The sequence below is a fragment of the Pithys albifrons genome, chromosome 17 (assembly GCF_047495875.1).
Source record: "Pithys albifrons albifrons isolate INPA30051 chromosome 17, PitAlb_v1, whole genome shotgun sequence".
NCBI classification, from domain to species: Eukaryota; Metazoa; Chordata; class Aves; order Passeriformes; family Thamnophilidae; genus Pithys; species Pithys albifrons.
The window spans coordinates 6,464,880-6,490,443 of NC_092474.1; the positions used below are offsets into that span (position 1 = coordinate 6,464,880).

Below are 25,564 nucleotides of genomic sequence, written 5' to 3' on the forward strand. Positions count from 1 at the left end.
CACCCCAAGCAGCTCTGCCCTCCTCTACTCCACCTCTGCAACCCCAGCAAGTCCCACCCTGGTGTGTGTTGCTGCAGAGGCAGAGCTGTAATTATGGTTAGCAAGGCAGGAATACTTTCAAGTGTTGTAAATGCAGTGCTGGGCCTGCCTTGGTCACACCTGGCACCACGAGGTGTGAGTGCTCTGCACGGTCCCTCTGCCATGTCATCGTGCCCAGAGCTGCTCTCCAGCAAACCAGGAGGGCAGCTCAGAGCCACAGCTGCTCTTCCCAAGGATGTGTGGAACCTGCAAGCCAAAAGCAAATTAAAAATGAATAAAGCAATACTCTCTGAAGCCCTTTCTGGGCTTGTAGGTTTTGGGCGCAAGAGGTATTTGCTCTGTTATCAGAGTGAATGGTGAGATTCTCTGGGCCAGTCTTGAATGGGCTTGTGTTGTTTTGAAGGAGTTTTTAATTGAAATTGTGTCTTTGAGGAGGAGTTTCAAGTGGCTGCTTGGTGTCCTCAGGCTTCTTTTTTGTTCTGGTTGGTGGCATAAGAAATGTGTCAAGTTTGAAACGTCTTGTTCTCTTTGAGGGGTCTGGGAAGAGAAGAGTTGTGTGTTGTTGGACTATTTTCACCCAGAAATCAAAGCAGTAGTGCTGTTCCTCTTGTCAAAAGCAGAGCACAGGCAGCGAGGAGCCCAGTGTGAGGCACTTGGAGCTGGGGAATAGGAAGTCAGAGGGACCTGGAGCCTGGTCTTGATTCCATCAGTGACTTGGTGTTTGCCCCTGGTAGGTCAGTTGTCCTCTCTGAAGGCTTTTTTCCCCCTGCTTATTTGTAGCAATAAAGAGGGAGAATTGGTCACTTGTAAATAGTTTCAACCCTTCGAAGGCCTCAGTCCAAACCCAGGGGGGGACTATTTAACCAGATTCTAAAAGCTTCCTGTCCAAGAGTCACTTCAGATTTTAGTTCTAGCTTTATTGAAAAACATTAAAGCTGATGCCCTTGTGTGTTATGAATGCCATTGATCCTGCATTTCATTGTTTGCTACACCAGAGCTCAGCCAGGCAGTGGCAGAGTAGTTGCTACCCTACCTCAAATACACCTTGGTACCAGCAGAATGTTTAAGTGAAATTGGCTGTAAGCTGATGGTATTCAAAATGTGTCCTGAAATTTTGAGTAAATTCCTTAGTAGATGGCCTTTTAGAAGGAAATGGAAGCATGTGAAGCTCCTCTGCCTGTAGGAAAGGTACTGAGCAGTGTGCATGATGAAGGTACAGAAGTGTATATATATATATATAAATGCAAATATTGGGATGTAGTTTCCTTTCTCTTCAGGTGTGAGAACATTTGCTTGCAAAATGGGTCTTGCTCTGAGGTGAGATCAATCCCCTGCATTCGGTGGCTCTTCCCTGTCACTGTTCAGGCTGATCCAGGAGTGGCATCCCAGGATGTTCCCTCATTTAATTCCAGAGGCTCTGCACACTGTGCTGGTGTTAAAGGTGGCAATTAGCATTTTGGGTGAACAGTGAATGAGGCCATTTATAACCAGTTACGCTGACATGAATCTCTCCCAACAAATTTGCATCATTAAAACACCTTTGGAAAAATGTGTCATGCGTATAATTAAATACCTGTTTTGCTAACTCTTAATTTAATTAAGGCAAAGCAAAGATGGCAGCACAAATTAATTTAGCTGGAAATGGCTTTTCTCTCAGTGGGCTGAAGGAGGTTTTCTGGTGGCATTGGACCAGATGACCTCAGAGACAGGCAGGTGAACTCCAGGGCTGATTGACACAGATTTTTGACAGCCTTGGCCATGACATCCTCAGGGCAGTACATGTGTCATCTCTCAGCTCACTTTCTTCTGCTTGTGAGAGCAGAGGGAGGCCAGCTGGTTTCTTTGAGAGGACAGCACAGCTACTTTTGAGCTCTACCCTGAGAGGTATTCAGTAGTAACCACAGTAAATCCAGGTTCACACAGGTGAATGAAAAGAAATTCATGTAACAGAAGGTATTTCTATGTCTCCCTTTGGTTTTTCTGTCTGTACTTTGATCTCTTTCACTTGGTGCCTGGTTTCCCCCCTTAGATGTGACTTTCCTGTAACTGCTTACCCTCTTTAAATATTCATTCCTCTTAACTTTCTTTAAAGACTTCCTTGTAGATGATCTTTTGGTTTGACCTATTTCCTCACCTTGTGATTCTTCCCCTGTACCCCCCCGTGCCATTTCTCATCCTTTTCTCCCTGCCACTTTATCTCTCTCTCTCTTTCTCCCTTTCCATCTTGCTTGGGGTAAAACTGGAGCACAGACTGTGCAAGTGCAGGTGAGTTGTCAGCCCAGCCCTGCAGGGACCAGGGAATCTGCTGTTGGTTCCTGCAGACTCATCTGAGCACCAGAATTAAAAAAAACCCCCAACTTTCAGTTTTCCAAACATGCTGGTTTTTGCTTTAGCAGTCCTTATTTCAACTATAATAAAAATAAATGCCTGTATGAGTGAAGGAAGCTCTGTGGCCTCGAGCAGGGAATCCTGCTAGTCCTGCCACCTCTCTGCAGTTTTAGGGTTGGCTTTTTCTAAGTGGTATTGCCTTCAAAAGGAAAAACCAACCTTGTTTATCAGGCAGGATTCCTTGGTTCTGAGGGTGGGTAAAGCCTGGTGGGGATGGGAATGGGCTCTGGGTGAGGAGTCTCCTGTGGCAGGACTGGGGGCTGGTGGTGCTGCAGAAGGGGATGATGTGTTGGCTTGGGCAGGTGCTTTGGGTCTGGTACGGGGTGCTGAGCTGTGCCCCACACTGGTGGCAGGTGGCTCTGAGAGGGAGCAGGTCCTTCATGAGGGACTGGGGAGAATTTGTGGCTTGGCACTACCTGGTGCTCCCCTGAGGCTCCATGAGGTGATTTTTCTCCATCCCCCATCAGATGAGATGACTGTGAATTTGAGGCTGATCTTGTCTGTCTTTGGTAGCCTGAACACTCCTGGCTTTCTGTTCAGTGCCGACCTTTAACATCATCCAGCTTTTGCAATTGGAGCCAGTGCTTTTAACAGGGCCTTTTGTGTTCACTCACTGAAAAACGGGGTCTGTTTCACAGGAAACTTGTTTACACCTGCCACAGTCGTCTTTGCTCCCTCTTTTCTCCTTTCACTGGAGCTGCAGTGGTTGAACTGCACAATGTCCTTTCATCCCTTGGTGTGTGATGTGACTGCACTGGAGCAGCTGGGAGGGTGCAGGGTGTGAGACCCCCTAAAGTGCTGGCCATGTGGGCACCTCAAGGGCGTGACACAACTGGGCTTTGAGAAGACTCAAGTGCAGGGAGTTGCTACTTCATTTTTTAGCTGCTCATTTTGAGATTTACCAAACAGACCTTGGAGCCCTCACAGAATCAAACTGTTCTGAGTTGGAAGGGACCCACAAGGATCATCGAGTCCAACTCTTCAGTCAATGGCCCACACAGGGGATTGAACCCATGACCTTGGCATTATTACAACCAAGTTTTAACCAACTGAGCTCATCTCAGGGTCCTCCCTGCACATAAAGATGCACTGTAGTGACTCCAGGAGTGTCCCCTCTGTGTCACCATAGCAGGGGGTCCATAGCACTCGCTGGGGGGTTTCCAGGTGAATGGCATATCCTTGCTGGGCATTTTCAGAGCACTGAACCCACGAGTGGCCCTTTGGGCCTGCCCCAGGCGCGTGTGAGCTCTGGGCTGGTGCTGCAGCACAGGAATGTGGGCTGGGCGGGCCAGGGGAGGTGCCAGCCCAGGATCTGCACGGTTGCCGAGCTCAGCCTGCTCTCTGGTGGTGGCTGCTGCAGCACAGATGACCTTTGATAAAACGTGAAGCTTTGGCGTGGTTTGGAGAGTTGTAGTTGCTCAGCCTCACCCAGTGGCAGTTCCCGGCAGGGACAGCTCAGCTGCTCCTGCTCTTGTTGCTGTGCCCCAGTGCAAGATTCACAGGTTAGAAACCAAATCACAGCAGCTTCGGGGACAGAACTGCCAGCAGAGCCTGGCAGAGTTCAAGAAGCATTTGGGCAATGCTCTTGGGCACATTTGGGGTGTCCTGTGCAGGGTCAAGAGTTGGACTTGGTGGTCCTTGTGGGTCCTGTTTCAGCTCAGCATATTCTATGGCTCTGTAAATCTTGCTTCCGCAGCAGCTCTTCCCAGAACTTCCAGGTTCTCCAGTGTCTGATCCTGCTCCTTCCTTTCAGACTAGGGAGACCAGTAGGAGAGCAGACAGAAGAGGCACCTGCTGGCACAAAACGTGGAGAAAATAATAAATAACTTTGGGATGTACAGGCAAATTTGGCTGAGAGCAGTCAGCAGGTTCCAAAACTCTTGCCAGGATTGTGTTAGAGAGAGGCACTTGCAGACCACTTGATGGTGATCAACTCCTGGCTCAACTGGGCTGGAGCTGCAGCTCCCAGGGCAGGCAGGAGAGCTCTGAAGACACCAGGATGGTCCTCACTGAGATCAGCAAAGCGAGAAATACTTTGGAGAAGGTTCCTGGGCCCCTGTGCTGTCTGCTGTCGTCACTCCAGGAAGAGATCAGCTCTGTTTGTGTTTCCTGCATAAACTGTCAGTGTGTGGATCTGTCTTCCAGCAGTGTTGAGTTGCTGTATTTCTTACCAGGGTTTGTTTTAGCAGTACCTGAGGGATGTGACAGTGGATTCTTGGTGTTGGAGACACCTCAAGGACTGAAGTGCCTGTAGGACACAGCGTGCAGGTGCGGCCATGCTGAGCTCCTGAGGCTTTTCTGTTTTACAAGACCTAGTCAGACAACTTTGAGACTTTAGAGCAAGCTCTGTTTTAATCCAGTTTCCATCCCTTTGGCAAAGGAGGTGGGATGTAGTTTTAGCATTTTCTATACCTCTATATTACCTGTGGCTAGTAAAGTAATCCCTTTGCCCCAAAATACAACATATGCTATGTCTTTGAATACCAGCATTTATGACTTTGATGTTTAAAAGCAATTTAACAAGGTTTGGGGCTCTTTTTCCCACGTGAATTGCTGTGGTCTAGTGAAGAAAGCTTTTAGTAGCAGCACCCATGTGGAAGTATTGTCTTCCCACAATTAGAGGTTAAGAGTTGACAGCAAATGAGCCAGAGATTATAATTAAAAAACAGGGTAATTCTTTGTGCATGGAGAGAATGAGGAATGAAAACTCGTGGTTTAATGTACTTGTCAGTATGAGATGCAAATGAGAGATAATGTATCTTGCAATGGAAAACGTTTGGATTGTGCTGAGCACAGGAGCAATTCCTCCTGTTCCACGGGAGCTGAGGGTTTTGTTCAGTTGGCATTGATGCTCTTTTAGGCAGCTTTTACCTCACTGATTCCTGAGGTCTGACACGAAAAAGCTTCAACAGACCCCAGCTGGGGGGGCCTTGTCTTTTCAGAGCATCACTCGCTCTCCCCCATTCCCAATTATAACGCGTGTTAAACTTGGCTGTAGTTTGAAGCAGCCCCGCACTGTGTCATGTCATGGAGAAGGAACATGCTGCTCACCCTTCCTCTCTCTTCTGTCACAGGGTCAGCATTCTTCAGGGGAGGACATGGAGATCTCCGATGACGAGACCAACCCAGCGCCCATCACCAGCGCCGAGTGTGCCAAAACCATCGTGGTGAACTCCTCCGTCAGCAACACGGCCGTGATGGCACCATCCATCCCCCCGCTGCCACCGCCGGGCTTCCCTCCTCTCCCTCCTCCCCCTCCTCCCCAGCCAGGCTTCCCCATGCCCCCACCGCTGCCCCCACCGCCTCCACCCACCCACCCCGCGGTCACGGTGCCGCCGCCACCACTGCCCGCGCCGCCCGGGGTGCCCCCGCCCCACATTCTGCCCCCGCTGCCCCCCTTCCACCCCGGCATGTTCCCTGTCATGCAGGTGGACATGATAAGTGTCTTGGGCAACCAGTGGGGGGGCATGCCCATGTCCTTCCAGATGCAGACGCAGATGCTGAGCCGCATGATGCAGGCGCAGAACACGTACCAGTACCCGCCGTTCGTGACGGGCCGGATGCAGTTCGTGAACCTCCCTCCCTACCGCCCCTTCTCCATGGGCACTGCTCTGGCCCGTGGGCAGCAGTGGCCACCACTGCCCAAGTTCGACCCCTCGGTCCCACCCCCGGGCTATGAGCCCAAGAAGGAGGATCCCCACAAAGCCACTGTGGATGGAGTGCTGCTGGTCATAGTGAAGGAGCTGAAGGCCATCATGAAAAGGGACCTGAACCGCAAGATGGTGGAAGTGGTGGCGTTTCGGGCATTTGATGACTGGTGGGACAAGAAGGAGCGTCTGGCCAAGGTAAGGCTTTCACATGCTGTCTGCTGCATCCTGGGCACAGCTCTTCTTAGTGCTTGTAGCCAGGGCATGGGACAGCAGGGGTCTGGAAAGGACTTTAAGAAGCCCCACAAAAATTGTTGGGTAACTAAAATAGAACTAAAAATTGTTATGGTAACTAAAATAGAAGATAAAAATAAAGCCATGAAGTCGCTTTGCTGTGAGAAACCCCATTGCCTGAGGCTGCTGAAATTAAATGGGAGACACAGGTGTCTCTGTCCCTCACCTGGCTCTGTGCCTGCCCGTGGGGCTGGGCTGTGTGCTGGGACAGGTAGCAGCACCAGGCTCAGCCTGGAGGTACCTGGAAGGTGCTCAGGCACTGCAGGGCCCTGCCTGGGGACAGCTTAGCCCCTGGGTGTTGGACCTGGTTATTTCCGTGGTGTCCCTCTGGATATGCAGGCATTTCACGCTGCTTTGCCATCAGAGCCAACATGGGCTGGGAATTTTATCCCTTCCTTGGGGAGGTGCCCCAGGCAGAGTCCTCTCTGAGCAGATGTGGAGCCACCTCTGCTCACCCAGGACTGAACTGCTGCTCCAGCCCATGCCATCCACCAATCTGAATGTGGGTCTGGGGAGGGGGGTTTAATTCCCAGTGTTGTCCCTCTGCTTTGGGGTGGGTCTCCTCCTCGTCCCCTGGGCTCACCTGGCAGTGCCACAGGCTGGGTGGCTCCTGGGTGTCCCCACAGCCCGTGGTGTCTGTGTGCAGGCTGTCCCTGCTGGGGGGGCTTGTGTGCTCCTGTCAAAGCTGGAGGCACAGATGGAGCTGGCTGCTCCTACAGACAGAGCTCCCACCCCTGGGACAGTCCTTCCCACAGTGGTCCTTTCAGGAAGGCCCTAGAGAGTGGTGATGGGGCTGCTCTAACACCAGAAAAGCTCAGGTTTATTCCCTTCTCTCACCCCCTTTCCCTTTTCAGTCTCATTGCAGTATTTCCAGGGCCTGAAAAGTTTAGCAGATTTTTTTTTGTGGTGGTCTGGGGCACAAGCTGAAGTTTAGCTTCAAAAAACTGACGTCAGATGCAAGAGGAGTGTTTGAAAGCACTGAGCACCACTTTGTGTTGTGAGGTCTGTGGGTATTTCCAGTTCTCCCAGCTCCCCAGAGCATGCACACAGCAGCAATTAACTCAAAAGTTGAGTATTGGCCAAATAAATACGTGAGGAGTTCCAGGGATTAGCTGAGAAAACAGCTTTGCATGAATCATCTGATCCTTTCTCACCCAATTTGAAGGGTACCTCTGCCAGCAAACAGCCCTGTGATCTAATGTGTGGTGAATTTGTCACTACCAAAAAAACCCCTGACACTACGGAAAGGTTCAGGCAAGCCTCAAAATTACCATTACAGTGGATTACTGTAAAAACAACAACAAACCAAGCCACAACCTGCAGACAGCTCTTGTGTCTCAGGGGCCAGTTTTCAGAGCAGTATCTTCACCACCTGCTTTTGTGATCCAGTTGTGTGTTAGCTTTGGTGTCTGGGAGAGCTCCTTGGCTTTCTGGAGAGGTTGGTAATGTTGCTGCTTCACAGCTGGTTTATGGCAGTGCAACTTGCTCTGGCTCAGGGCTGGTGTGATGTGCAGCAAGAAACCCCATCCCTCCCCTGACCAATGCTCAGAGCTTTTCCTCCTGCCAGTGAGCCTGTGCTGACAGTTTTGGAGGAGGCCCCTGAGTTTCCAGGGCAATGAGGGAAACAAATCCAGCAAAAAGTTGCAAAAGCAGCAACTGAAATACTCAAGGAATTGTTTTAAACCAGACATGTGCAGTGAAGAAGTAGAAGCAAGGCAAGGCAGATCTTCAGGCTCTTTTACAGCCTGGGTTTCAGCAGGATTTGGCATGTTCCTCCCTCACCTGGAATTTGTAACCCATTTTGAGAAGGGAAGCTGCCTGTGCCACAGCAACTCACCACAGTCCTTGCCACAGGTTGTGTTGGATGAGAGCAGTGTAATTGAAAATAGGAAATTGCTGCATGGAAAGTCACATGTGCTTTCTGTTCAGGAAAGAGATGCCAGAACCCTTTCTGCCCCAGGGCACTGCCTGGAGAGGCTTCTGCCAGGCCACGAGTTCCTGCTGTGTGCAGAAAAACCTCACAGATTTCAGAGCCTTCTTTCCGTGGGACTGGGCACCCCTGGCACTGGTGTGGGGCAGGAGTCCTTCTCAGTCAGAACCTGCCCACTTTTGCAGGAAACACAATCATGAGTATTCTGTGTCAAGTGTACCTTCCTGTTTCTGGTGTCTGTGTGTGTGAGGATGAGCCAGTTGGGCTCCTTGGTGGCACTGGAGGTCAGGTCACCACATGCTTTGCCATCACACTGGTTTTGGCTGCTGTGTTCCGTCAAAGAGTCAGCTGGGGCAGCTGATGGACTGCCAGGAGGTGTCACGCCATAGGTGAAAGGTGGGAAGGCTCAAGGACAAAGCTGGTGTCCAGGGTCAGGCAGGATGGAGAACCTGTGGGATGCAGGCTGGCAAGGAGCATGTTGCTGGGGGAGGCAGCACATCCCATGGACCTGAGCTAGGGGAAGGCTTTTCCCTGTTCCCAAATCTAGTGATGGGTGTGGGTTTGAAAGCCTGGGTAAGGTGCTTTAAGCAGAGTGCCAGGAATAACCAGTCATCCCTGGGCATGGAGTGCAGCCACATGGATTCCCTGCTTGATATTCCCATTAGTCTTGTCCCTGATTAGCAGGAGAGCTGAGCCTGTGCTGCCTCTGCAGTGATTGCAGCCCCTTTCAGCCCATGAGCTCCCTTAGTGTGTGAGAGAAACCAGCCTGTCAGATGCTGTTATGCCATGGGCTGGTGCAGAGGGGTGTTACCTCCAGTGCCCTTTGCTTGGGAAGAGGTGGCAGAGCACAATGTGCCACCATGTGTGACACTCCACAGCTGCAGGGGCCTGAATTCCTGCTCTTCCTTCACACCTCAGCTCCAGTGGAATGGAATTTGTTGAGGCTCTGTGTTCAGTCACTAAATTTTGTAGAGCCTTAGGTGTTTCACCTAAATATTTTGATTTTCCTGTTCTCCAGGACAGGAGCCTTCTGCCAGGTTTTGTGCACTTGGGCTGTGGTTGCTAAGGAGACACAGGGATGTGAGTGATTTTTGATGCACTATTTTTTGCCTTACACTCCAAAGAAGGAAGGTCTTCCCCACTGAAGGGTCTGGAGTTGCTTTCAGCTGTGTGGGTTATCGAAGGCAGGTGGATAACAGTGGGACAGACTTGCCTAAAGCACTCTGGAGTTGTTTGTGAGAGATGTGTGTGCAGCTCCATTTCCTTTCAAGTGTCTGTGGCCACGTGGGGCATCTTCAGATGCCCTCAGAGAAACTGATGCCTGGGCAAGGCAATGATGTTTCCCAATCCTCAGCTGTCTCAGTGGTTCCCAGGGTTTGTGTCCTTCCCAGGAAGCTCCCCCTCTGCAGTCTGCTCTCTGTGTTTCAGGCATCTCTCACTCCAGTGAAGTCTGGAGGAGAACTGGAGGAGAAGCCCAAGCCGAAGGATCGGATCGCGTCCTGTCTGCTGGAGAACTGGAACAAAGGGGAGGGCCTGGGCTACGAGGCCATTGGGCTGGGCATTGGGCTGCGAGGGGCCATCCGGCTGCCATCCTTCAAGGTGAGGGCACAGCACTGGCATCCTCCTGCTGCAGTCCCCAGGGGAGGCTCAGAAGGACACACACACCGCTGGGTTTGTGCCCCACAGCCCTCAGGCTGCTCACTCTGCTCCGTGTTCACTGAGGATGTTCTGCTGACCTCACTGGAGCCCCCCAGTACCAGAGCAAGGACCCTCTGTCCCAGCCTTCCTTCTCATCTTCCTCTTGTGGGAACTGTGTGTGGAGGATTTCTCTGCTCTACAAGGGAAATGGGGCTTTTGCCTGTGTTAAGGACACAGCATTTCAGCCTGGTTTTAAAAACACACTGATGCCTGTGGTGCTTTACACAGTCACTGTTCTGTTTGGAATGTGTGGCAGTTTGGCAGCTGAGTCTCACCTGAAGCTGCTCAGTTTACAGAATGAGAGCGGCAAGCACAGAGTCACCTATTTTAGAGAACATTTTCATGCAACATTTAAAGTATCTTAAAAAATAAGTGGGGGGTGGGAGAGGATACAGAGGGTTTCCCTGAAATTAGGATTTTGAATGCACAGAAGGTGCAAGTAAAGGTTTGGGACAAGAGATTCTGCAGTCTTTATTTAGAATAAAACTTGCTTTGAGGTTCTTAGAGATGGCTTAGGCTCTTTCTGTTCTGCTGCATCTCAGACATGGCTTTATCGAGAGTCTTCTCTGTCATCCTCAAAGTACCTGGTGATGACATGCCCCATGCTGGTACCCAGAGTGTTTTGATGCAAATTGAAGGGGTAGAATTTCATTCACAGTGAAATTCTGTTTGCAAGTGAATAAAGGGATCAAGAGCTGGGAGGTGGCCCTTGGTTGCTCAGTGTCAGTGGCCGTGGCAAAGTGAAGAAGTGGCAATTTGCTTAAGAAGTTGATTTCTGCTGTTTCTAAACTTTCAGAAATGCTAATTGTGTCCTTTGTTCAGGTGAAAAGAAAGGAGCCACCTGAAGCTGCCTCAGCAGGAGATCAGAAGAGGATCCGGCCTTCTACTTCTGTGGATGATGAAGATGAAGGTTTGCAAAGCACTTTTGTGGGAAACACAAGAGCAGATGCAAAACCCACACAGGCTGAATAGCTTTAAACTTCACAGCAGTGTCCTCACTGACAGTTAAACAGGGATCTGAGCCAAACCCTGCTCCTCACAAAGCCCTGAGAGCTGGGAGGTGTTTCCTTGGGCTTCACTTACCTGAAATTCACTGGTGGGACACTCAAGACCCACATTTTAAAACAACTTGTAACCTCTTTTAGCTCTGCTGGCCCCAGCAAGGGGGGCTTGGGGGGTTCACGGACTCTTTGAGACGTGCTCACATGTAATGGTTTGCTCTGCATTTGATTTTAAAAGAAAACAAAGGGGTTTTGCCAGAAAGATGTATCTGAAAATATCATAACTTTATTTGCTGTAACCAGGGAAGAGCAGAGAGAAGGCAAAGCTTTGAATCTCCTCCATTTTGCATAAAAACAAGGATTCAAGTTAAAGTTTTGACCCTGTGACAAATTTTTGAAGCCAAAGTACCAGAGCAGGGTTTTGTAAAACACTTAAATAAAGCAAAAAGGCATTAAATTCAGGTTACCTGTGCTGACATCAGTCATGCCTTGTCTCCTGGCTGCTCAGCCTGCTGTGTGGCAGCTTTGGCCACCCACACTTTGCCATCAGCACTCTGCATCTTTGCACCGTGGCATCAGCACGTCCCTGTAAGCCCTGGGGACTCTCACCACGTGGGCACTTGGCTCCAAACTTCCATCTCCCCTAAGGAAAAGTTTCCTTTGTGTAGTTTACCCTTTGCCTCCCTTGTGAGGTATTTGACAGCAACTTCCATTCTTGTTTTTGCACCTCAGAGTCGGAGAGGGACAGGGATGCTTCTGACACAACATCTGACCTGTCAAAGAAGGATGGGGAAGCCGTGGGGCTGAGGAGGAGACCAGCAAGGCCCCTGGAGCTGGACAGTGAGGGAGAAGAGGGAGATGAGACATCAGAGAAGGAGGAAGAGTCCTCCTCAGAGAAGGAAGAGGAGCACGAAGAAGAAGGAGCCTTGGTGAAAGCAGCCCCTGGCAAGGTGTGTGTCTGTCACTAAAAAGAGTCCTGGTAATGCCAGATGCAAAGTCCCTTCTCAGGAGAGGAGTGCTCCTCGTGAGGTCTGTCCTCAGGGAGCCTCTGTAAGGTCATTCCCTCTTCAGGTTCTCTGATCAGCCTTTCTGGGAGTCACTGGTGGCCACTCAGTGACAGCCGGGTCAGAGTCAGGCTCTGTTCATTTCTGGCAATGCTTTCTTGCAAAGGAGGAAGAGGAGGATGATGAGGATGAAGATGACGAGGATGAAGATGAGGATGACGAGGATGAAGATGATGAGGAGGAGACAGGCATAGACACAAGTGACAAGGAGGAGGAGCAGGACTCCGAGGAGGGTAAGCAGTTCCAGTGGAAGCAGCAGGGACACCTCTGGGCCAGGTGTGCTCTCTCTTCTGCACTTGGGAGCTCATTTTGTAACTTGTGCACCTTCTTTCACTGACAGCAGTTTCATACAAGGTATAACAGCTATTGTTAATTGTTACCTGTGAGACTTCCACAACGCCTCAGTCTGTGGGTCCCTTTGCAGCACCTCTGCAGCCTCTGAGTGATCTCAGCCCAGCCTGGCAGGAGGGCAGAGGTCTTGGAGCCACCCAAGTGTGTGCTTGTTTTATGGAACATGAGTGGTGGGAGAAGAAGGCACCAGATTTCAAACAGGGGAAGTTTGGCCACTAATAACTTTCTGTCCTATCAGTCAGTTCCTGCTCTGGAAGGTGGTAGTTTCCACTTTTTAAACCTGTGTGTAAAGGCAGTGGGAGTTCTTAGTAAAAGACACAATCCATGTGGGCAAGGAGCCAGGAGCACTTCTCATGGAGCTGCTGTTTGGTGGTTGTTGTAAGCACCACAAGGCAGGATTTATAAATCTCTGCAAGAATAAATGAATTGGGAGGCCACTCCTTCAAACCCACACCCTGCTGTTGATGCTGTTTCTGTTCTCCTGCAGTGTGGGAGGGATATTTGCCCCTCCGTGTTCAAGTCAGGAAGCACAACTGATGGTGATTTGTTCTTGTAGATGTAGCAAGTCCCTCGTCTTCCAAGGCTGAAGTTGAATCATCCGATGAAAGTGAGGACTCCTCTGAATTTGAGTCAAGCTCAGACTCAGATGATGATGAGGAGGATGATGAGGAAGAGGAGGAGGAAGAGGAAGAGGAAGAGGAGGAAGAAGAGGTGGCTGAAGATCAAGACAGAGAAGCCATGGTTGCTGAGACAGAGCATGAACCTCCTGGTCCTGAGATTCCTGACGATGAGAGGGAGACTATTTTGGAGCTGTATCCTGTGGATGACTACATGGATGCCACAGGCCTGGGGCTCACCGAGCCAGCTTTGGCAGTGAAAGATGAAGGCCATGAAGAAATCAAGGCAGGGGAAAGTGAGTCTGGCCAAGTCCCAGGGTTATCTCTTGCTGCTGAAACTCTGAAACACTTGGTTATGGAAAGAGACCAGGAGACAAAACTTGCTCTCTCCCCCATCTGTAGGCCAGGTATGTCCTTCCATGTGCTTTGGCACTTTTTGCCACATCTCCAAGTAAATTTTCTGACAGTATCCAATATGTTTGTGTCTGCATTTCCATTGTTCTCTTCCTTCCTCTTGGCTCTAGGTTGGGATTATCTGTGCTGGGAAGGAGGTCTGTGCTGCACTTTCCTTCCTAGTAAGGAGCTTTACACAATCCATCTGCTACTAAAAATACAGTGGTTACTGTATCCAGATCTTATCCTGGGCCAGTTTAGTGTCCCACAGGAACAGTTGTCATCAGCTGAGGGTGACTGAGCAAGTGGGGTGGAGGCTGAAGCTCAAGACAGAAAAGCCATGGCTGCTAAAACAGAACAGGAATCTGTGCTTACTGTGTCACTACTGCCTTTTATTTTGTTTTAATATCAAAGCAGTTTGTGACTAGGAGGCTGTATGGGGCAGGTGAGTGGAGTTTCCAAGTTATATCTGGTTCCTGATATTATTTTGGGGTTTTTTTCACTTACTCATTTTAAATGAGTGATACTCCCTGGTTTTCTGCAAAAAGGAAATTGTCTTCATTCACTACAGAGTTGTATTGAACCCAAGGGAACTGGGAACCTTTTGCTAGAACAGGAGTGAGGTGTGTAAAACCTGACAAAGTTGGCAGCTGAGGGAAATGAAAAAGTTAAAACTGGAGCCAACAGGGAGAGCACAGGTAGTGTGGCCTCCTGTGCAGCCTTGGGCAGCACTGGTGTGAGGACTGGGCAGAGTTTGCCACCTGGAGAGCTGGAAATCCAGTCCCTGCACAGGCCAACCCTCCTGGGCTGCCACAGAATTTGAAAGCCATAAAGAGGTAAAATGCTAAACTAGGCAGGACAAAGAACTGGCTTTGCACTAATCCTTTCTAGAACAGATCAGTGTGCAAAAGGGACATAAATTGGGGAACACCTGCACTTGGGCACCTTCACATGTGGACTGAGCTTTCCAGGTAAGCTGTGGCAACAGGCCCCAACTGCCACATTCTTCCTGAGCAGCCCAGACCCTTCTGAGAAGGGCTCAGACTCTTCTTCAGCCACTCTCTGGTTCATTCAGCACAAGTGGGGAATTCTTCCCTTCCAGCTCTCCAGGCATTTTCACCTCCTGTTGCTCTCCCACTTGAAATTGTTATTTTGAGCTGCCTAACAAGATTCACCGTTGATTCCTTTTGGACCTGGCCCTAAGTGGGTGAATAAACTGCAGACAAATGAGGCTGCTGCAGGGAGAGCAGCATACAAATTGCCTCATTGATACCATCTGAGCATCTCCTCATTCGTCACAAGGGTTTCCCTTTTCCTTCATGGGTTGTTCAAGAGTGTTCTGCTCCTCCTTTCATGAGCTGAGGGTGCTCCTTGGCTTTGCAATGAGTTTACCTTTCCACATTAGAAAAGCTGATGGCTCAGGGCTCCAAGAGCCTTGAGAGTACTCACCCCACAATCTGCTGGCTCTTGTTATGTCTGTACAAAAGGTTGTCAGGGATTCTGAAAGCAGAAAACCTTCACTCTGGTCTGTGTTGTAGCTAATCCTCAAATTAATAGTGTGGGGTTTTTATGGTCCATTAGGAATGTCTGTGGTGGTGTCTAATTACTCTACACTCTGTGGCTCTAAAGTGTAAAGCATTGGAGTTTTCAAGCCTCCCAGTGTAACTGAGCTGTTCTCTAATTGTGACATCTCAAACGTGCCTTCACTGGCAAGTGGAAGCCAAGCCCCTGATTCTCCTCTTTTCCCTTTCAGAGGAAGAGCCTGACCCCACTCCCATGCTGGAGCCAGAGGTGCAGGAAGGTCCAAAGCCTGAATCTCAAGATGAGGAGGCGACGCTCTGTACCTCTACTCCACTAGGAGCCTTTGGAGAAGCTCTGCCCAGCAAAAGCAGCTTCTTTGGCAAGCCTGAGGACAGCAGCTCAGAAGCTCGTGCTGCAGCCCAGCCGCCCTCGGTGGCGGAGGAGGATGAGCGGCTGCCGCGCACGCCGGGGCGTGAGGGGACGGTCCCCACGGACACCGACACTCTCCTCCTGCCAGCACACAAGGTGCCATCCTCTGTGCTCCCCCTGCCATCCACTCCTGGGAAGGAAGAACCCTCAGTCCCACCGGAGAAGTTCCCTGAACAATTAATGGTGACCAAAACGTCTGTGGAAGAGGAGATTCCGAGGACTCCCGGGCGGGACATTGTGGCCAAGGCGTCCCACCCGCTGGCGAAGTCACAGAGCACGGACACTGTTCCAGCCACACCAGGAAGTGATGCTCCCCTCACGGGAAGCAGCTTGACCCTCAGTTCCCCTCAGGTCCCAGGGAGCCCCTTTTCCTACCCATCCCAATCTCCTGGCATTAACAGTGGCATTCCTCGGACTCCTGGGAGAGACTTCAATTTCACGCCCACTTTCCCAGAGGCTGGTGCTACCATTCCTTGCCTTCTGTCTGGCAAGAAACAGTCAGAGGATGAGCTGGATGAGAAACCCTTTAAAGAGCCTCTTGGTGCTTCCCTTACCATCAGCATGAACAGTGTTCCCTCCCCTATCCCCTTTGCCAGCCCCCCCCAGGCAGATTTCCACATGGACTTGGGTTTGCCACCTGATGAGCCAATACCTGTAGCGACCCTGCCCTGCATGCACGGGGATGGCAGAATGCCCATGGAGGAATGCAAGGCAGAAGTCAAACCTGGTTTGCTCTCACCAGAAGTACCCCCTGGGGCCTCTCTTCTTCCTCCCCCACCACCACCTTCTGTTCTTCCCAAAAGGAGGCCAGGTCGGCCAAGGCGGTCACCGCCCTCTGTGCTCTCGTTGGATGGGTACCCAGGCAAACCCATAGAACCTCCCCCTGTGCCAGTGGCCTTGATGGAAGGTGCTGTGGGCAAAGAGCTGTTGAGTGGACATCCTGATGCTTACTATGGACTGAAAGACCCTGAAGCCGTCCCCCTGGACTTCAGGAATGACAGTTTCCATGAGAAAATGGCAGCTGAGACAGTTGCGGAGAAACTGCCATTCAAGGAACTGGAGAACCAGTGGAATGAGGACTTCAAGGAGGAAGAAGCTAAACCTAAAAGGCAGTGGCGAAGGCAGAAGAAAACATCTGAGGACCTGCCTGTGATCCCTTCCCCCGAGTATTCCCCGCCCCGGCCCCAGTTCAGGCCACGCTCCGAGTTCGAGGAGATGACCATTTTGTATGACATTTGGAATGGGGGCATAGACGAGGAGGACATCAAGTTCATGTGCATCACCTATGACCGGCTGTTGCAGCAGGACAATGGCATGGACTGGCTCAATGACACCCTGTGGGTGTTCCATCCCTATATCCTTTCTCAGCGTCCCACGCCACGTGTGATATGCACGAGACAATCCCTGGGTAGGACTTGAAGTGCAACAGACTAAGTTTGTTGGTGGGAGAAGCTTATGAGAATAGCAAAGGGCATTTCAGGTTGTTTATTCTCTGAAGCTGCAACACAAAAATACTGCAAAAGTGGCTGTTCTGCTGCACGTTCAGGCTGGGACTGCAGGGACAGTCTGTAGGCACCTCTGCTGGGGAGGTTTCCTTCCTAGCTGGAAAAGCTGCTGTCTGCACATAACCAGACTCTCTTTCCAGCTGGCCTGTGGAATTTCTAGTCTGCGCATACAGAGCTTTAACTTGAGGCTAAAACTTGCTGTAAAAATAATCTCACCATCTGTACCCAAAACCATGAGTTAGTGGTTTTAGCAGCTTTAACTTGCTTTGGGTTTGAGATACTGATAAAAATTAATTTCTGTGTGGCACATCAGGGCCAGACAGAGCCCAGGATGGATGGGGAAGGTGGGGCAGGTCTGGCCCCATCCCCTCCCTCCCTGCCCAAGGTCTGACAATCAGCAGAGTGGACTGTAGCTTTGAACCTTTGGGAGCATTTTTGAGACACACAGGCTGTCTCAGCACAAGGCTCTCTGTGTGTGCAGCCACCAGGAGTGATCTCTAGAGCAGAGCCTAAAAGTCTGTCCTAAAAACCTCAGAATATTCCAGTACTGCCTTTTAGGAAGGATACACATGTTTATGTGTTGAAGAAGACAAACACCACCACCTTGTGTGTTGCTAGAGATTGTGTGGAGTCCAAATTTCTCATCCCTTGCACCCTCCAAGACAGGAAAGCAAAACCAAAACTGCACCAAACTCTTAAAATAGTCAGCAATAACTAACAAAACCCATAGTGAAAGTACTGCACATCTCTTTCCCTGCTGATAAGGAGTATTGCAACTGCAAAATTGCAGCCACTTTATGAACCATTTAAAGATCACCTGCAGCCAGTTGCTGGTTCATCCTGTGCCACACTGGGATAGGTGTGAAAGGACCTGCAGGTTCACCTGCTCTGCAGCAAACTCACACCTCTGGTTTTGAGACCATCTCCTCTTGCTTTTTATGGTTCCTCTGCTTCAATTTTCTGCTGTTAAGGGCACATTTGCCCTCCCAAGGAGCATTTTTGGGTCAATGTCAGCCATTGTAGGCTTCATGGCTGTTATTCCACAGTCCTTCCAGAAGCCAAAGCCCTGAAGGTGCCTTCAAACCTGAAGGCTTGAAACATGTACCCAGGGTCTTCCCTTTTCCATGAGGGGCTGAAGGAGCTGATTTACCGAGGTCTGTCCAAGCCCTCTGGGCTGAGGAGCATCTCTTGCCCCTCTGTGCTGCTCCTGGCCCTGCTTGGAGGGGAGTGTTGCTGCTGTGAGGTCCATGTGGTGTCCTCAGGGAGGTCCTGGAGGCAGAACAGGAGCGGGTCACTCAAAGCAGAGCAATCCAGCCTGGGTGTGCGGTGGGTGCTGTGGGGAGATCCCTTCTCAAACAGCTTTCTCTTGACAGCTTAACCTTTATAAGTTAAATTTTTCACTATTTCTTTAGTTTCCTAGGGCATGTGACTAAGAAGGAAAGAGGCTGCTTGGTTTTCCTGGATGGTTCTTTGTTTTTCAGTAGTGTTGTTATTTTTCGTGACGCCCCAAAACCTTCCTAATTTCCCAAGCTCCCAGCATCAGCTCCATGTAAATGTAGCAAATTCAGTCTGATACCCACCTCTGGCTGTGTTGCTCCTTAACCCCTTCCCACCTACCAGCCTTTCCACCCCCAAGAAGAAGAAGCGGGACGACGGGATGCGGGAGCACGTGACGGGCTGTGCGCGAAGTGAAGGCTACTACAAAATTGATAAGAAGGACAAACTCAAATACCTCAACAATAGCAGAGCTTTTGCAGAGGAGCCTCCAGCTGACACACAGGTGAGGAGTCCTCTGCTCAGTGCCAGGTGTGAATGGGATTTGGCTTTACCAAATGGATGCCTCCATTTGGAGGGAGAGGAGGTTGCTGTGCCTGTGTCAAGCTGATCATCCTGGGGCTGAATGGGAGGTGTCAGTGTTTGGTGTCACCTCTTCTGTGGGGATGTGGCACAAAGGGTTGCTCACAGGGGGCCTGCAGGGTGTTGGGTCAGCTCTGATCACCCATTTGTCCTCTCAGGGGATGAGCATCCCTGCCCAACCTCATGCTTCCACCCGGGCTGGTTCCGAGAGGCGATCAGAGCAACGCAGGCTCCTCTCCTCCTTCACTGGGAGCTGTGACAGTGACCTGCTCAAATTCAACCAGCTCAAGGTGAGTCACTCTGTGCTACAGGTTCTGGACCCAGGGTCATCCTTTCCCTTTCTGTGCTGTGGCTGATTCGGGGTTGGGGTTTTGGGGTGTTTTTCTTCATGCAGTTCCGGAAGAAAAAACTAAAATTCTGCAAGAGCCACATTCACGACTGGGGCCTTTTTGCTATGGAGCCCATTGCAGCTGATGAGATGGTGATCGAGTATGTGGGTCAGAACATCAGGCAGGTGAGCTGGACTGTGCGTGACGTCTGAGCAGAAAGGCAGCCTTGAAAAAGTGCTTCCAGTGGGGGTTTGGGCCCTGCTGTGGGGTGTCAGCTCCGTGCGCTGCGCAGAGGGCAGTGTGTGGTTGGAGGTCCAAGGGTGGGATTCTCAGCACCCTGTAGGTACAGAAAAATCACAGGTGAGCAATTCAGATCTATGTAAGACCCTGTGAGACCAAAAGCAGCTAAGAATAATCAAGGCTGCAGCTGCTGCAGGCTGTTGAAGGAGAAATCACTCCCTGAGAGTTCTTAGCAACTCCTCAGAGCTTTCTCATGAGAACTCAGGTCTGCCCCAAGACTCCAGAGGTGTTCCTGAAATCAGTCAGGATGAGTTCACCAAAACACTGGACTTGTGAGATATGGATTATAACCAATTGGGACATGCAATTAGATGGTGTGAGGTTCAATTTAGCCAATTGAACATAGCCTTAACCCAATATAAACCATGTGCAGTGTGTAATAAAGGACATTCACTTGATCATTCTGGTCAGTGTGTGGTGTCCGTTTTCCTCCACATTATTTATTGTTTACTTTAACACCCCATGTAAACTGAGCACTCAGGAGAATCCTGAAGAAGCCCACCCTGATCTGTGCTCACAGTCAGGTCTGTGTTTGTGGGGCTCACAGAAGCAGGTGCTGCCTGGCAGAGCTCAGCAGGGTGAGCAGGTGCAGGTCACTGCCATGGTGTGCCCTCACCCTGCCCGTGGTGCCCGCAGGTCATCGCCGACATGCGCGAGAAGCGCTACGAGGACGAGGGCATCGGCAGCAGCTACATGTTCAGGGTGGACCACGACACCATCATCGACGCCACCAAGTGCGGGAACTTCGCCAGGTTCATCAACCACAGCTGCAACGTGAGTGTGGGGCTGCCCAGGCACTGCCACCCCCAGGGCCTGCCCGGCAGTGGCAGCGGGCACGGGGCTGTGGGTAAATGTTCGTGAGCTGCAGCAGGTCAGAGCAGGGGCTAAAGGGGTGTAAAGGGTTTGGAGAGACCTGAGAAAGGAAACACGCAGAGACAGAGCACTCAGAGCCCTTCTGTCCCTGCAGAACACTGAGCAAGCATCTCTAGCAGGTATTTCCTTAAAACATGCCAAATTTTAGCACTGTCATTCTGTGGGAACATCTCCTTCTAGTGTCCACTGAGGAAAAATTCCCTGCCTCTGCAGGCAGAGAAGCTGCTGTCCCCTCTGCTCATCTGCCCTCAGACTTGGCTGCCCAGCGAAATTGTTGAGCTCTGAGCTGCTCTTAACCTATGATAAATTTGGTGGAGCATCAACCAGGCTATTTGGCTCCACAAATGACCAGAATGTGGATGTTCTGGAGCAGCACAAAGAGGGCTGCTCTGTTGTCTTGGCTCCATGCCTCCCTCTCTAGGGTTGCCCTGCTCCAGGCGGAGGCTGTCAAGGGAAAAGGCTGCCCTGTTTTATTTTATCTTGGAGTAAACGTGTGAAATCTGGGAAGCCACGGCCATCAGGAACCTAAACCATTGCCTGTTCTGTCATCCCTGCAGCCCAATTGTTATGCTAAAGTGATCACCGTGGAGTCCCAAAAGAAGATCGTCATCTACTCCAAGCAGCACATCAATGTGAACGAGGAAATTACCTACGACTACAAGTTCCCAATTGAGGATGTAAAAATCCCGTGTCTCTGTGGCTCTGAGAACTGCAGGGGAACTCTGAACTGAGCTCGAGGTTTCTCGTCACACTTGCACCTTCGGCCATGTCAAAACTGTGGTAACCAGGTGTGGTTGCACTTTGCCAAAAAAAAAAAAAAAGAGTTAAAAAAAAACTAAGAAAAAAGGAAGAAAAAAATTTAAAAGGATAAAAAAAATACTTAAAAAAAAAAAAGAGAGGAAAAAGAGAAGAAGAAAACCAAGCAAGTTTCGCACTTCTGCCGGATCATGAGCGAAGCAAAACGCGCACACGCTGACGAGGACTGGTCATGTTTCAGGTGCTCTTTCCTTTTCAGATCCCACACGCACACAAAAAGGGGATTATTCCCCTTTTGTGGCATGGTCTATCCAAACACTAGCTTCTCTGGTCAGTCCCTGCAGTGATGCTCCGGAATGGGATAATGGTACCTTTTATTTTTTTTTAATTGTTGTTATAAACCTTCATCTTTTCATAAATGCTGCTACCTTTTTCTCATCAGTTTCATTGGTTGAAAAAGACATTCAACGTTTAAATGTGAAGCAGAGACTGAAAATGCCATATAGGGTTTGTTGGGAGCTTGATTGGCTGAAATTGCACAGATTTCTCAGAGTAAGCTGTAAATAAATGTAAGGTTGATGTTACAGAGCAAGCCAGAGGCTTGAGGGTGTGTGAGTGAGTGTGTGTGTGCTTGGGGATGTGAGTGATGTGTCCACAGTGAGACTAGAGGTGAACTGTCCTGCCTTTTCATTAGGGATGAGCCTGAACTAGTCCCCCCAGCCCGACCCCTGGGGCAGGGGCAGGGACAGCTCAGCACAGACCCCACAGCCCTGGGCTGGTCTCACCTCCCATGCCATGCTGGGCTGGGAGGGATCCAAACCTCTGCACCCAACATGGGAAATCTGGGACTCTGCTGTCACCAGGGAGCACTGGAGGCAGCTGGGTGGCCTTTGGGGATGCCCATTCCTGGGGATGGGTTTGTCTTGCCCACAGAAGGGGCTGGGGCTGAGCTGAATGGGCAGCTCAGCTGTGGAAACACTGCCCTGCTTGTAGGCAAAGACCACAGCCCATGTTTGTAGTAGGATTTTCTCCCTGGAGATGGCAAACAGGCTGGTGTGTGTCTCCTATGCATTTTCCTCCCTTTCATCTGCATTTCCCTGCCCTCTCCAGTGTTTTACGTGGGGTATTTGCTCTGTCCTTGAATGGGGGAGGCCCTGCTGTGATAGGAGCAGCCTGTGCTGCCGCTCCCCTCCCTCTGTTACTCAGTAACTTGGCCTGGGGTGGTCCCATCTCTGCAGTGAAATCATGGCAAGTGTCCCTGAGAACAATCCTGTCCCCCCCATCTACAGCCTGGAAGTGAAGGCTTCTCTAAACTGGGAAGGCACATCATGAACTGATTTCTCGGTGTGTTTTGTCCTTGTGGATGTGCTGAGGTGAAGGCTGCAGTTCTTCAAGATACTCCTTTTAAAAATGGGGCAAACCCACCAAAGAAACAGTTCTTTGGATGTGATCTGGAAATGCCACACAATGTTCAGGTATAGACAGGATCAGTTTTCCCACTTCCATTGAATTTCTCCTGCTTTAAAAGTAGAGATTAGTTGTACTAAACCCTTCTTAATTGGCTCACAAGGGGAAGTTGCAGTGTCATTAAGAAATGGGAAGATTATCTGCATAACCCAACATCTTCTCCCCACAGAAGGAATTGCACAGCTGATTTCTTGTAGCCTTTCAAACCTCCCTGAGCAGAGGTTACAGCCTTGCAGAAGAGGTTCCTGGGAAGTTTTTTCAGCTGTTCCATGGGATTGCCAGGCCTGCCCTGCTGAGTGGAGCTTGTAATGTAGGTTAGACCTTTGCATCTGTATTTCTTTTGCAGACAAAAGGCCTGAAGGAGCAGGAACACTCAGACTGCTCCAGCTGCCTTAAAACCTGTATTTCTGTCTGAGGGTGAGCAGGTTGTTGCTGAGATTGGGCAGTCTCATCTCTGCTTTTGGTTTGGTTTGGTTTTGTTTTTCCCCCCTTACAAATCTCTCCAGCAACTGAATATTGGTGGCCCAGAATCTGAAATTGTGAGAAGCACAACCAGTTTCTGGCACTGGCTGTTGGTTGAACTGCAGTGATGGCATTTGGGAGTTAAACCAGCTGCTCAGTTTAGGTGAATTCTTTTTTGAATAAGGTTTATCTTGCTGTGTTGATGTTCCAGTTGGCATCTCCACAGCTTGGCCTTTGCCTTTCAAAGCTTTGGAAATGCACAGAAGATTCCTGAGTCTCCTGTGTGGCATTTGGCCCATGGCCTTGGCCTTCCCCCTCTCTGGTCCATCCAACCAAGGCATCAGCAGTGGATTTGGGGGGTGAGGACACCCCAAATGGCCCAGCCCCAAGAACCTGATGGCAGTTCTGTGTTTCCCAGCATGTCTGTGTGCTCTGGGTGGGATTAGCCCCTGCAGTTTGCCTTAATCTTTTTGGGGAGGAAGGTGGGGAGGAAGGTCACAGTCACAGTCACCTTCAGGACCTTCACTGCAGTTTTAGAAGCACCAAAGGGATTTGGGTGCCAGAGACCACAAGCACCTACATCACTTGGGTACTTCTGAAACTGCCTGTAATCCACCCCATTTTAGGATCCTGGACAAATAATGTGAGTTTTTGAAAGAGTTGAGCTCCCAGTAGTTCCCCAGGAACAAACAGAGCTGTTGGACCCATAGCACTTCCAAAAAATCATGTTGGTCTGACCTCAAAGCCAAACCTGAGGCTTCTCTTTTCTTCCCCATAAATCTTGGCTTGCAGAGTCCCACCTGGGAGATTTGTCTCAGACTGGGGAGCTACCCTGACCCCAAAGCAGATCATTTTGTGGTGAGGACTGCAGGGCTGGGGCAGTGGGGCACCTCAGCTGTGCTGGGAAGGTGCCCCCAGCCCCTCCAGGGCCTTTGGCTTGTCCTTGGTAAGGGGTTGGCTTTAGGGAGGGCAGGAGGTGTGTGGGGCACCCCCAGCACAGCCCCCCATGGGAACAGAGACTAAAGGGAACCCTCCCCAGCAGGTGCTGCTGACAGAGGAGCTGAGGTGGGGTTGGTGTCCCCTGTTTATTGTCACTTAAACTGGAGCCTGAGACACCAGTGAGGGGACAGTGACTGTCCCTGCAAAACTGCCCCTCACGTGGGGAAGGCACAGGAGAGAACAGGGCAAAGTTTTGGAAGGAGCTGAGACTCTGGTTTGCCAACGGGCAGCTGGGTGGGTTCAGGGTGCAGGTGCCTCCACGTTGGCATCACAGGGATGGGTGCCCAGCACCCCCCTGCAGTGCCAGGCTGGTCTCAGAGTGAGTCTGTGGCTCTTGGGGCTCCAGGAGGGGAAGGGGTTCATCTTGCAGTTATTTATATTGTATAGAGCAGCTTATTTCTACAAGGAAAAAAAAAACAACAACATTTTTAAACTCCAACAAATTATACAGTAGTTTTAGTTCCGGTTTTTGTGACCTTTTTTCAGGGATCATTTCAGTGCATTTCTGTATAAAATAAAAATTTAAGGAAAAAAGAAAGGGTTTTGAAGTATAAAAAATGCATCCTCTGTACATAGGCAAACTCAAGAATCTTCTCTTCAGACACTGTTTCTTGTAGAAACATGTTGAAATTTTTTTGCTGATTTCTTTGTACTTCAAGAGCATGTAAATAGTTTATTAAAAGTGACTATTGTAATTTGGAGTTCTTTTTAAACAGATTCCAGCTCTAAACCATGTCGAGATGGGGAGGAAGGAGGACTGAGTATAGCAAAGGAGCTGGTGGCATTTACAGCTTGTGTCAAGCTTTGTATAATGTAAATTCTGTATAAATATGAGGGGTTTTTGTCAAATAAATAGGTGAAATTAGAAGCATTAAGAAACTGAAGACAAAAAATTGCCAAGTCAAGGCTTCTTCTTTCCCCCCTCCCTCAGTCTGAAACCTAATGTGCAAAATCTATTTATTTCAAGCGAGGAAATGTGTACAGTCTAATAGACACCCTAAAATGTATTTAAGCAAGTTTGCAACTGGATTTTTTTTTCAGTTTAATGTTTGTTTTGTTTTTATGAGTTTCCTCCTTAATTGCCACTGTAGGATTTGTCCAAGTGAAAAGAAACACATCAAGAGGGACACTCTAAACCGTGGAAGAACACCCAGCTCCCAATCCCTGCAGATTCCTGGTGGTTTTAATTCCCAGTATGGAAATCAAGGGCCTCCTTTAAAAGTAGGCAGGTCACATAGTTTGCAATAAATGGAAAAAAAATACCTTTTTTTTTTCTCTTTAAGTTCCTTCAAAAAAAAAACAAACCCCAACAACTCTGCTTTGAAGATTTAGGATTTCTGCTTTTTCTTTTGTTAAGCAAATTTACGACTTTAGGGATGTTTTGTGCATATAGAATCTGTCACCAGTATGTATCTTGTTTTGAAGAAAGTGTTTTTGTTGTGGATGTGTCATGCTGTATATATTTGTTCATATTTTTGTGAATTGAATACTATGTACCATTGTATTATAGTAACTTTTATAAAGCAAACCATAAATATACTGACTTTTCTTACAGAAAAATTATGTTGTGCTTAATATGTAGCCAGGGCAGCTTTTTGTCTTGGGAACTGCCAGAGCTCAAGGAGGCAGATCCAGAACAAGAAC

At 49.7% G+C, this 25,564-nt stretch overlaps 1 protein-coding gene across 3 annotated transcripts in view; it reads left to right on the forward strand.

Annotated features, from left to right (window-relative positions):
- Window positions 1–25,498, forward strand: part of SETD1B (SET domain containing 1B, histone lysine methyltransferase) — a 57,349-nt gene extending 31,851 nt beyond the window's left edge. For 2 of the 3 annotated variants that reach the window (XM_071572369.1, XM_071572370.1), the window contains exons 8-19: window positions 5,502–6,272; window positions 9,727–9,897; window positions 10,819–10,906; window positions 11,730–11,947; window positions 12,168–12,294; window positions 12,969–13,436; window positions 15,176–16,726; window positions 18,491–18,657; window positions 18,893–19,024; window positions 19,129–19,248; window positions 20,000–20,137; window positions 20,794–25,498. In XM_071572369.1, coding sequence (XP_071428470.1) covers window positions 5,502–6,272; window positions 9,727–9,897; window positions 10,819–10,906; window positions 11,730–11,947; window positions 12,168–12,294; window positions 12,969–13,436; window positions 15,176–16,726; window positions 18,491–18,657; window positions 18,893–19,024; window positions 19,129–19,248; window positions 20,000–20,137; window positions 20,794–20,967 — 4,125 coding nt within the window. In that variant the 3' untranslated portion in view covers window positions 20,968–25,498. The remainder of the gene's footprint in view (window positions 1–5,501; window positions 6,273–9,726; window positions 9,898–10,818; window positions 10,907–11,729; window positions 11,948–12,167; window positions 12,295–12,968; window positions 13,437–15,175; window positions 16,727–18,490; window positions 18,658–18,892; window positions 19,025–19,128; window positions 19,249–19,999; window positions 20,138–20,793) is intronic. The other variant, XM_071572371.1, reaches the window with a different exon arrangement.
- Window positions 25,499–25,564: the final 66 nt, after the last annotated feature.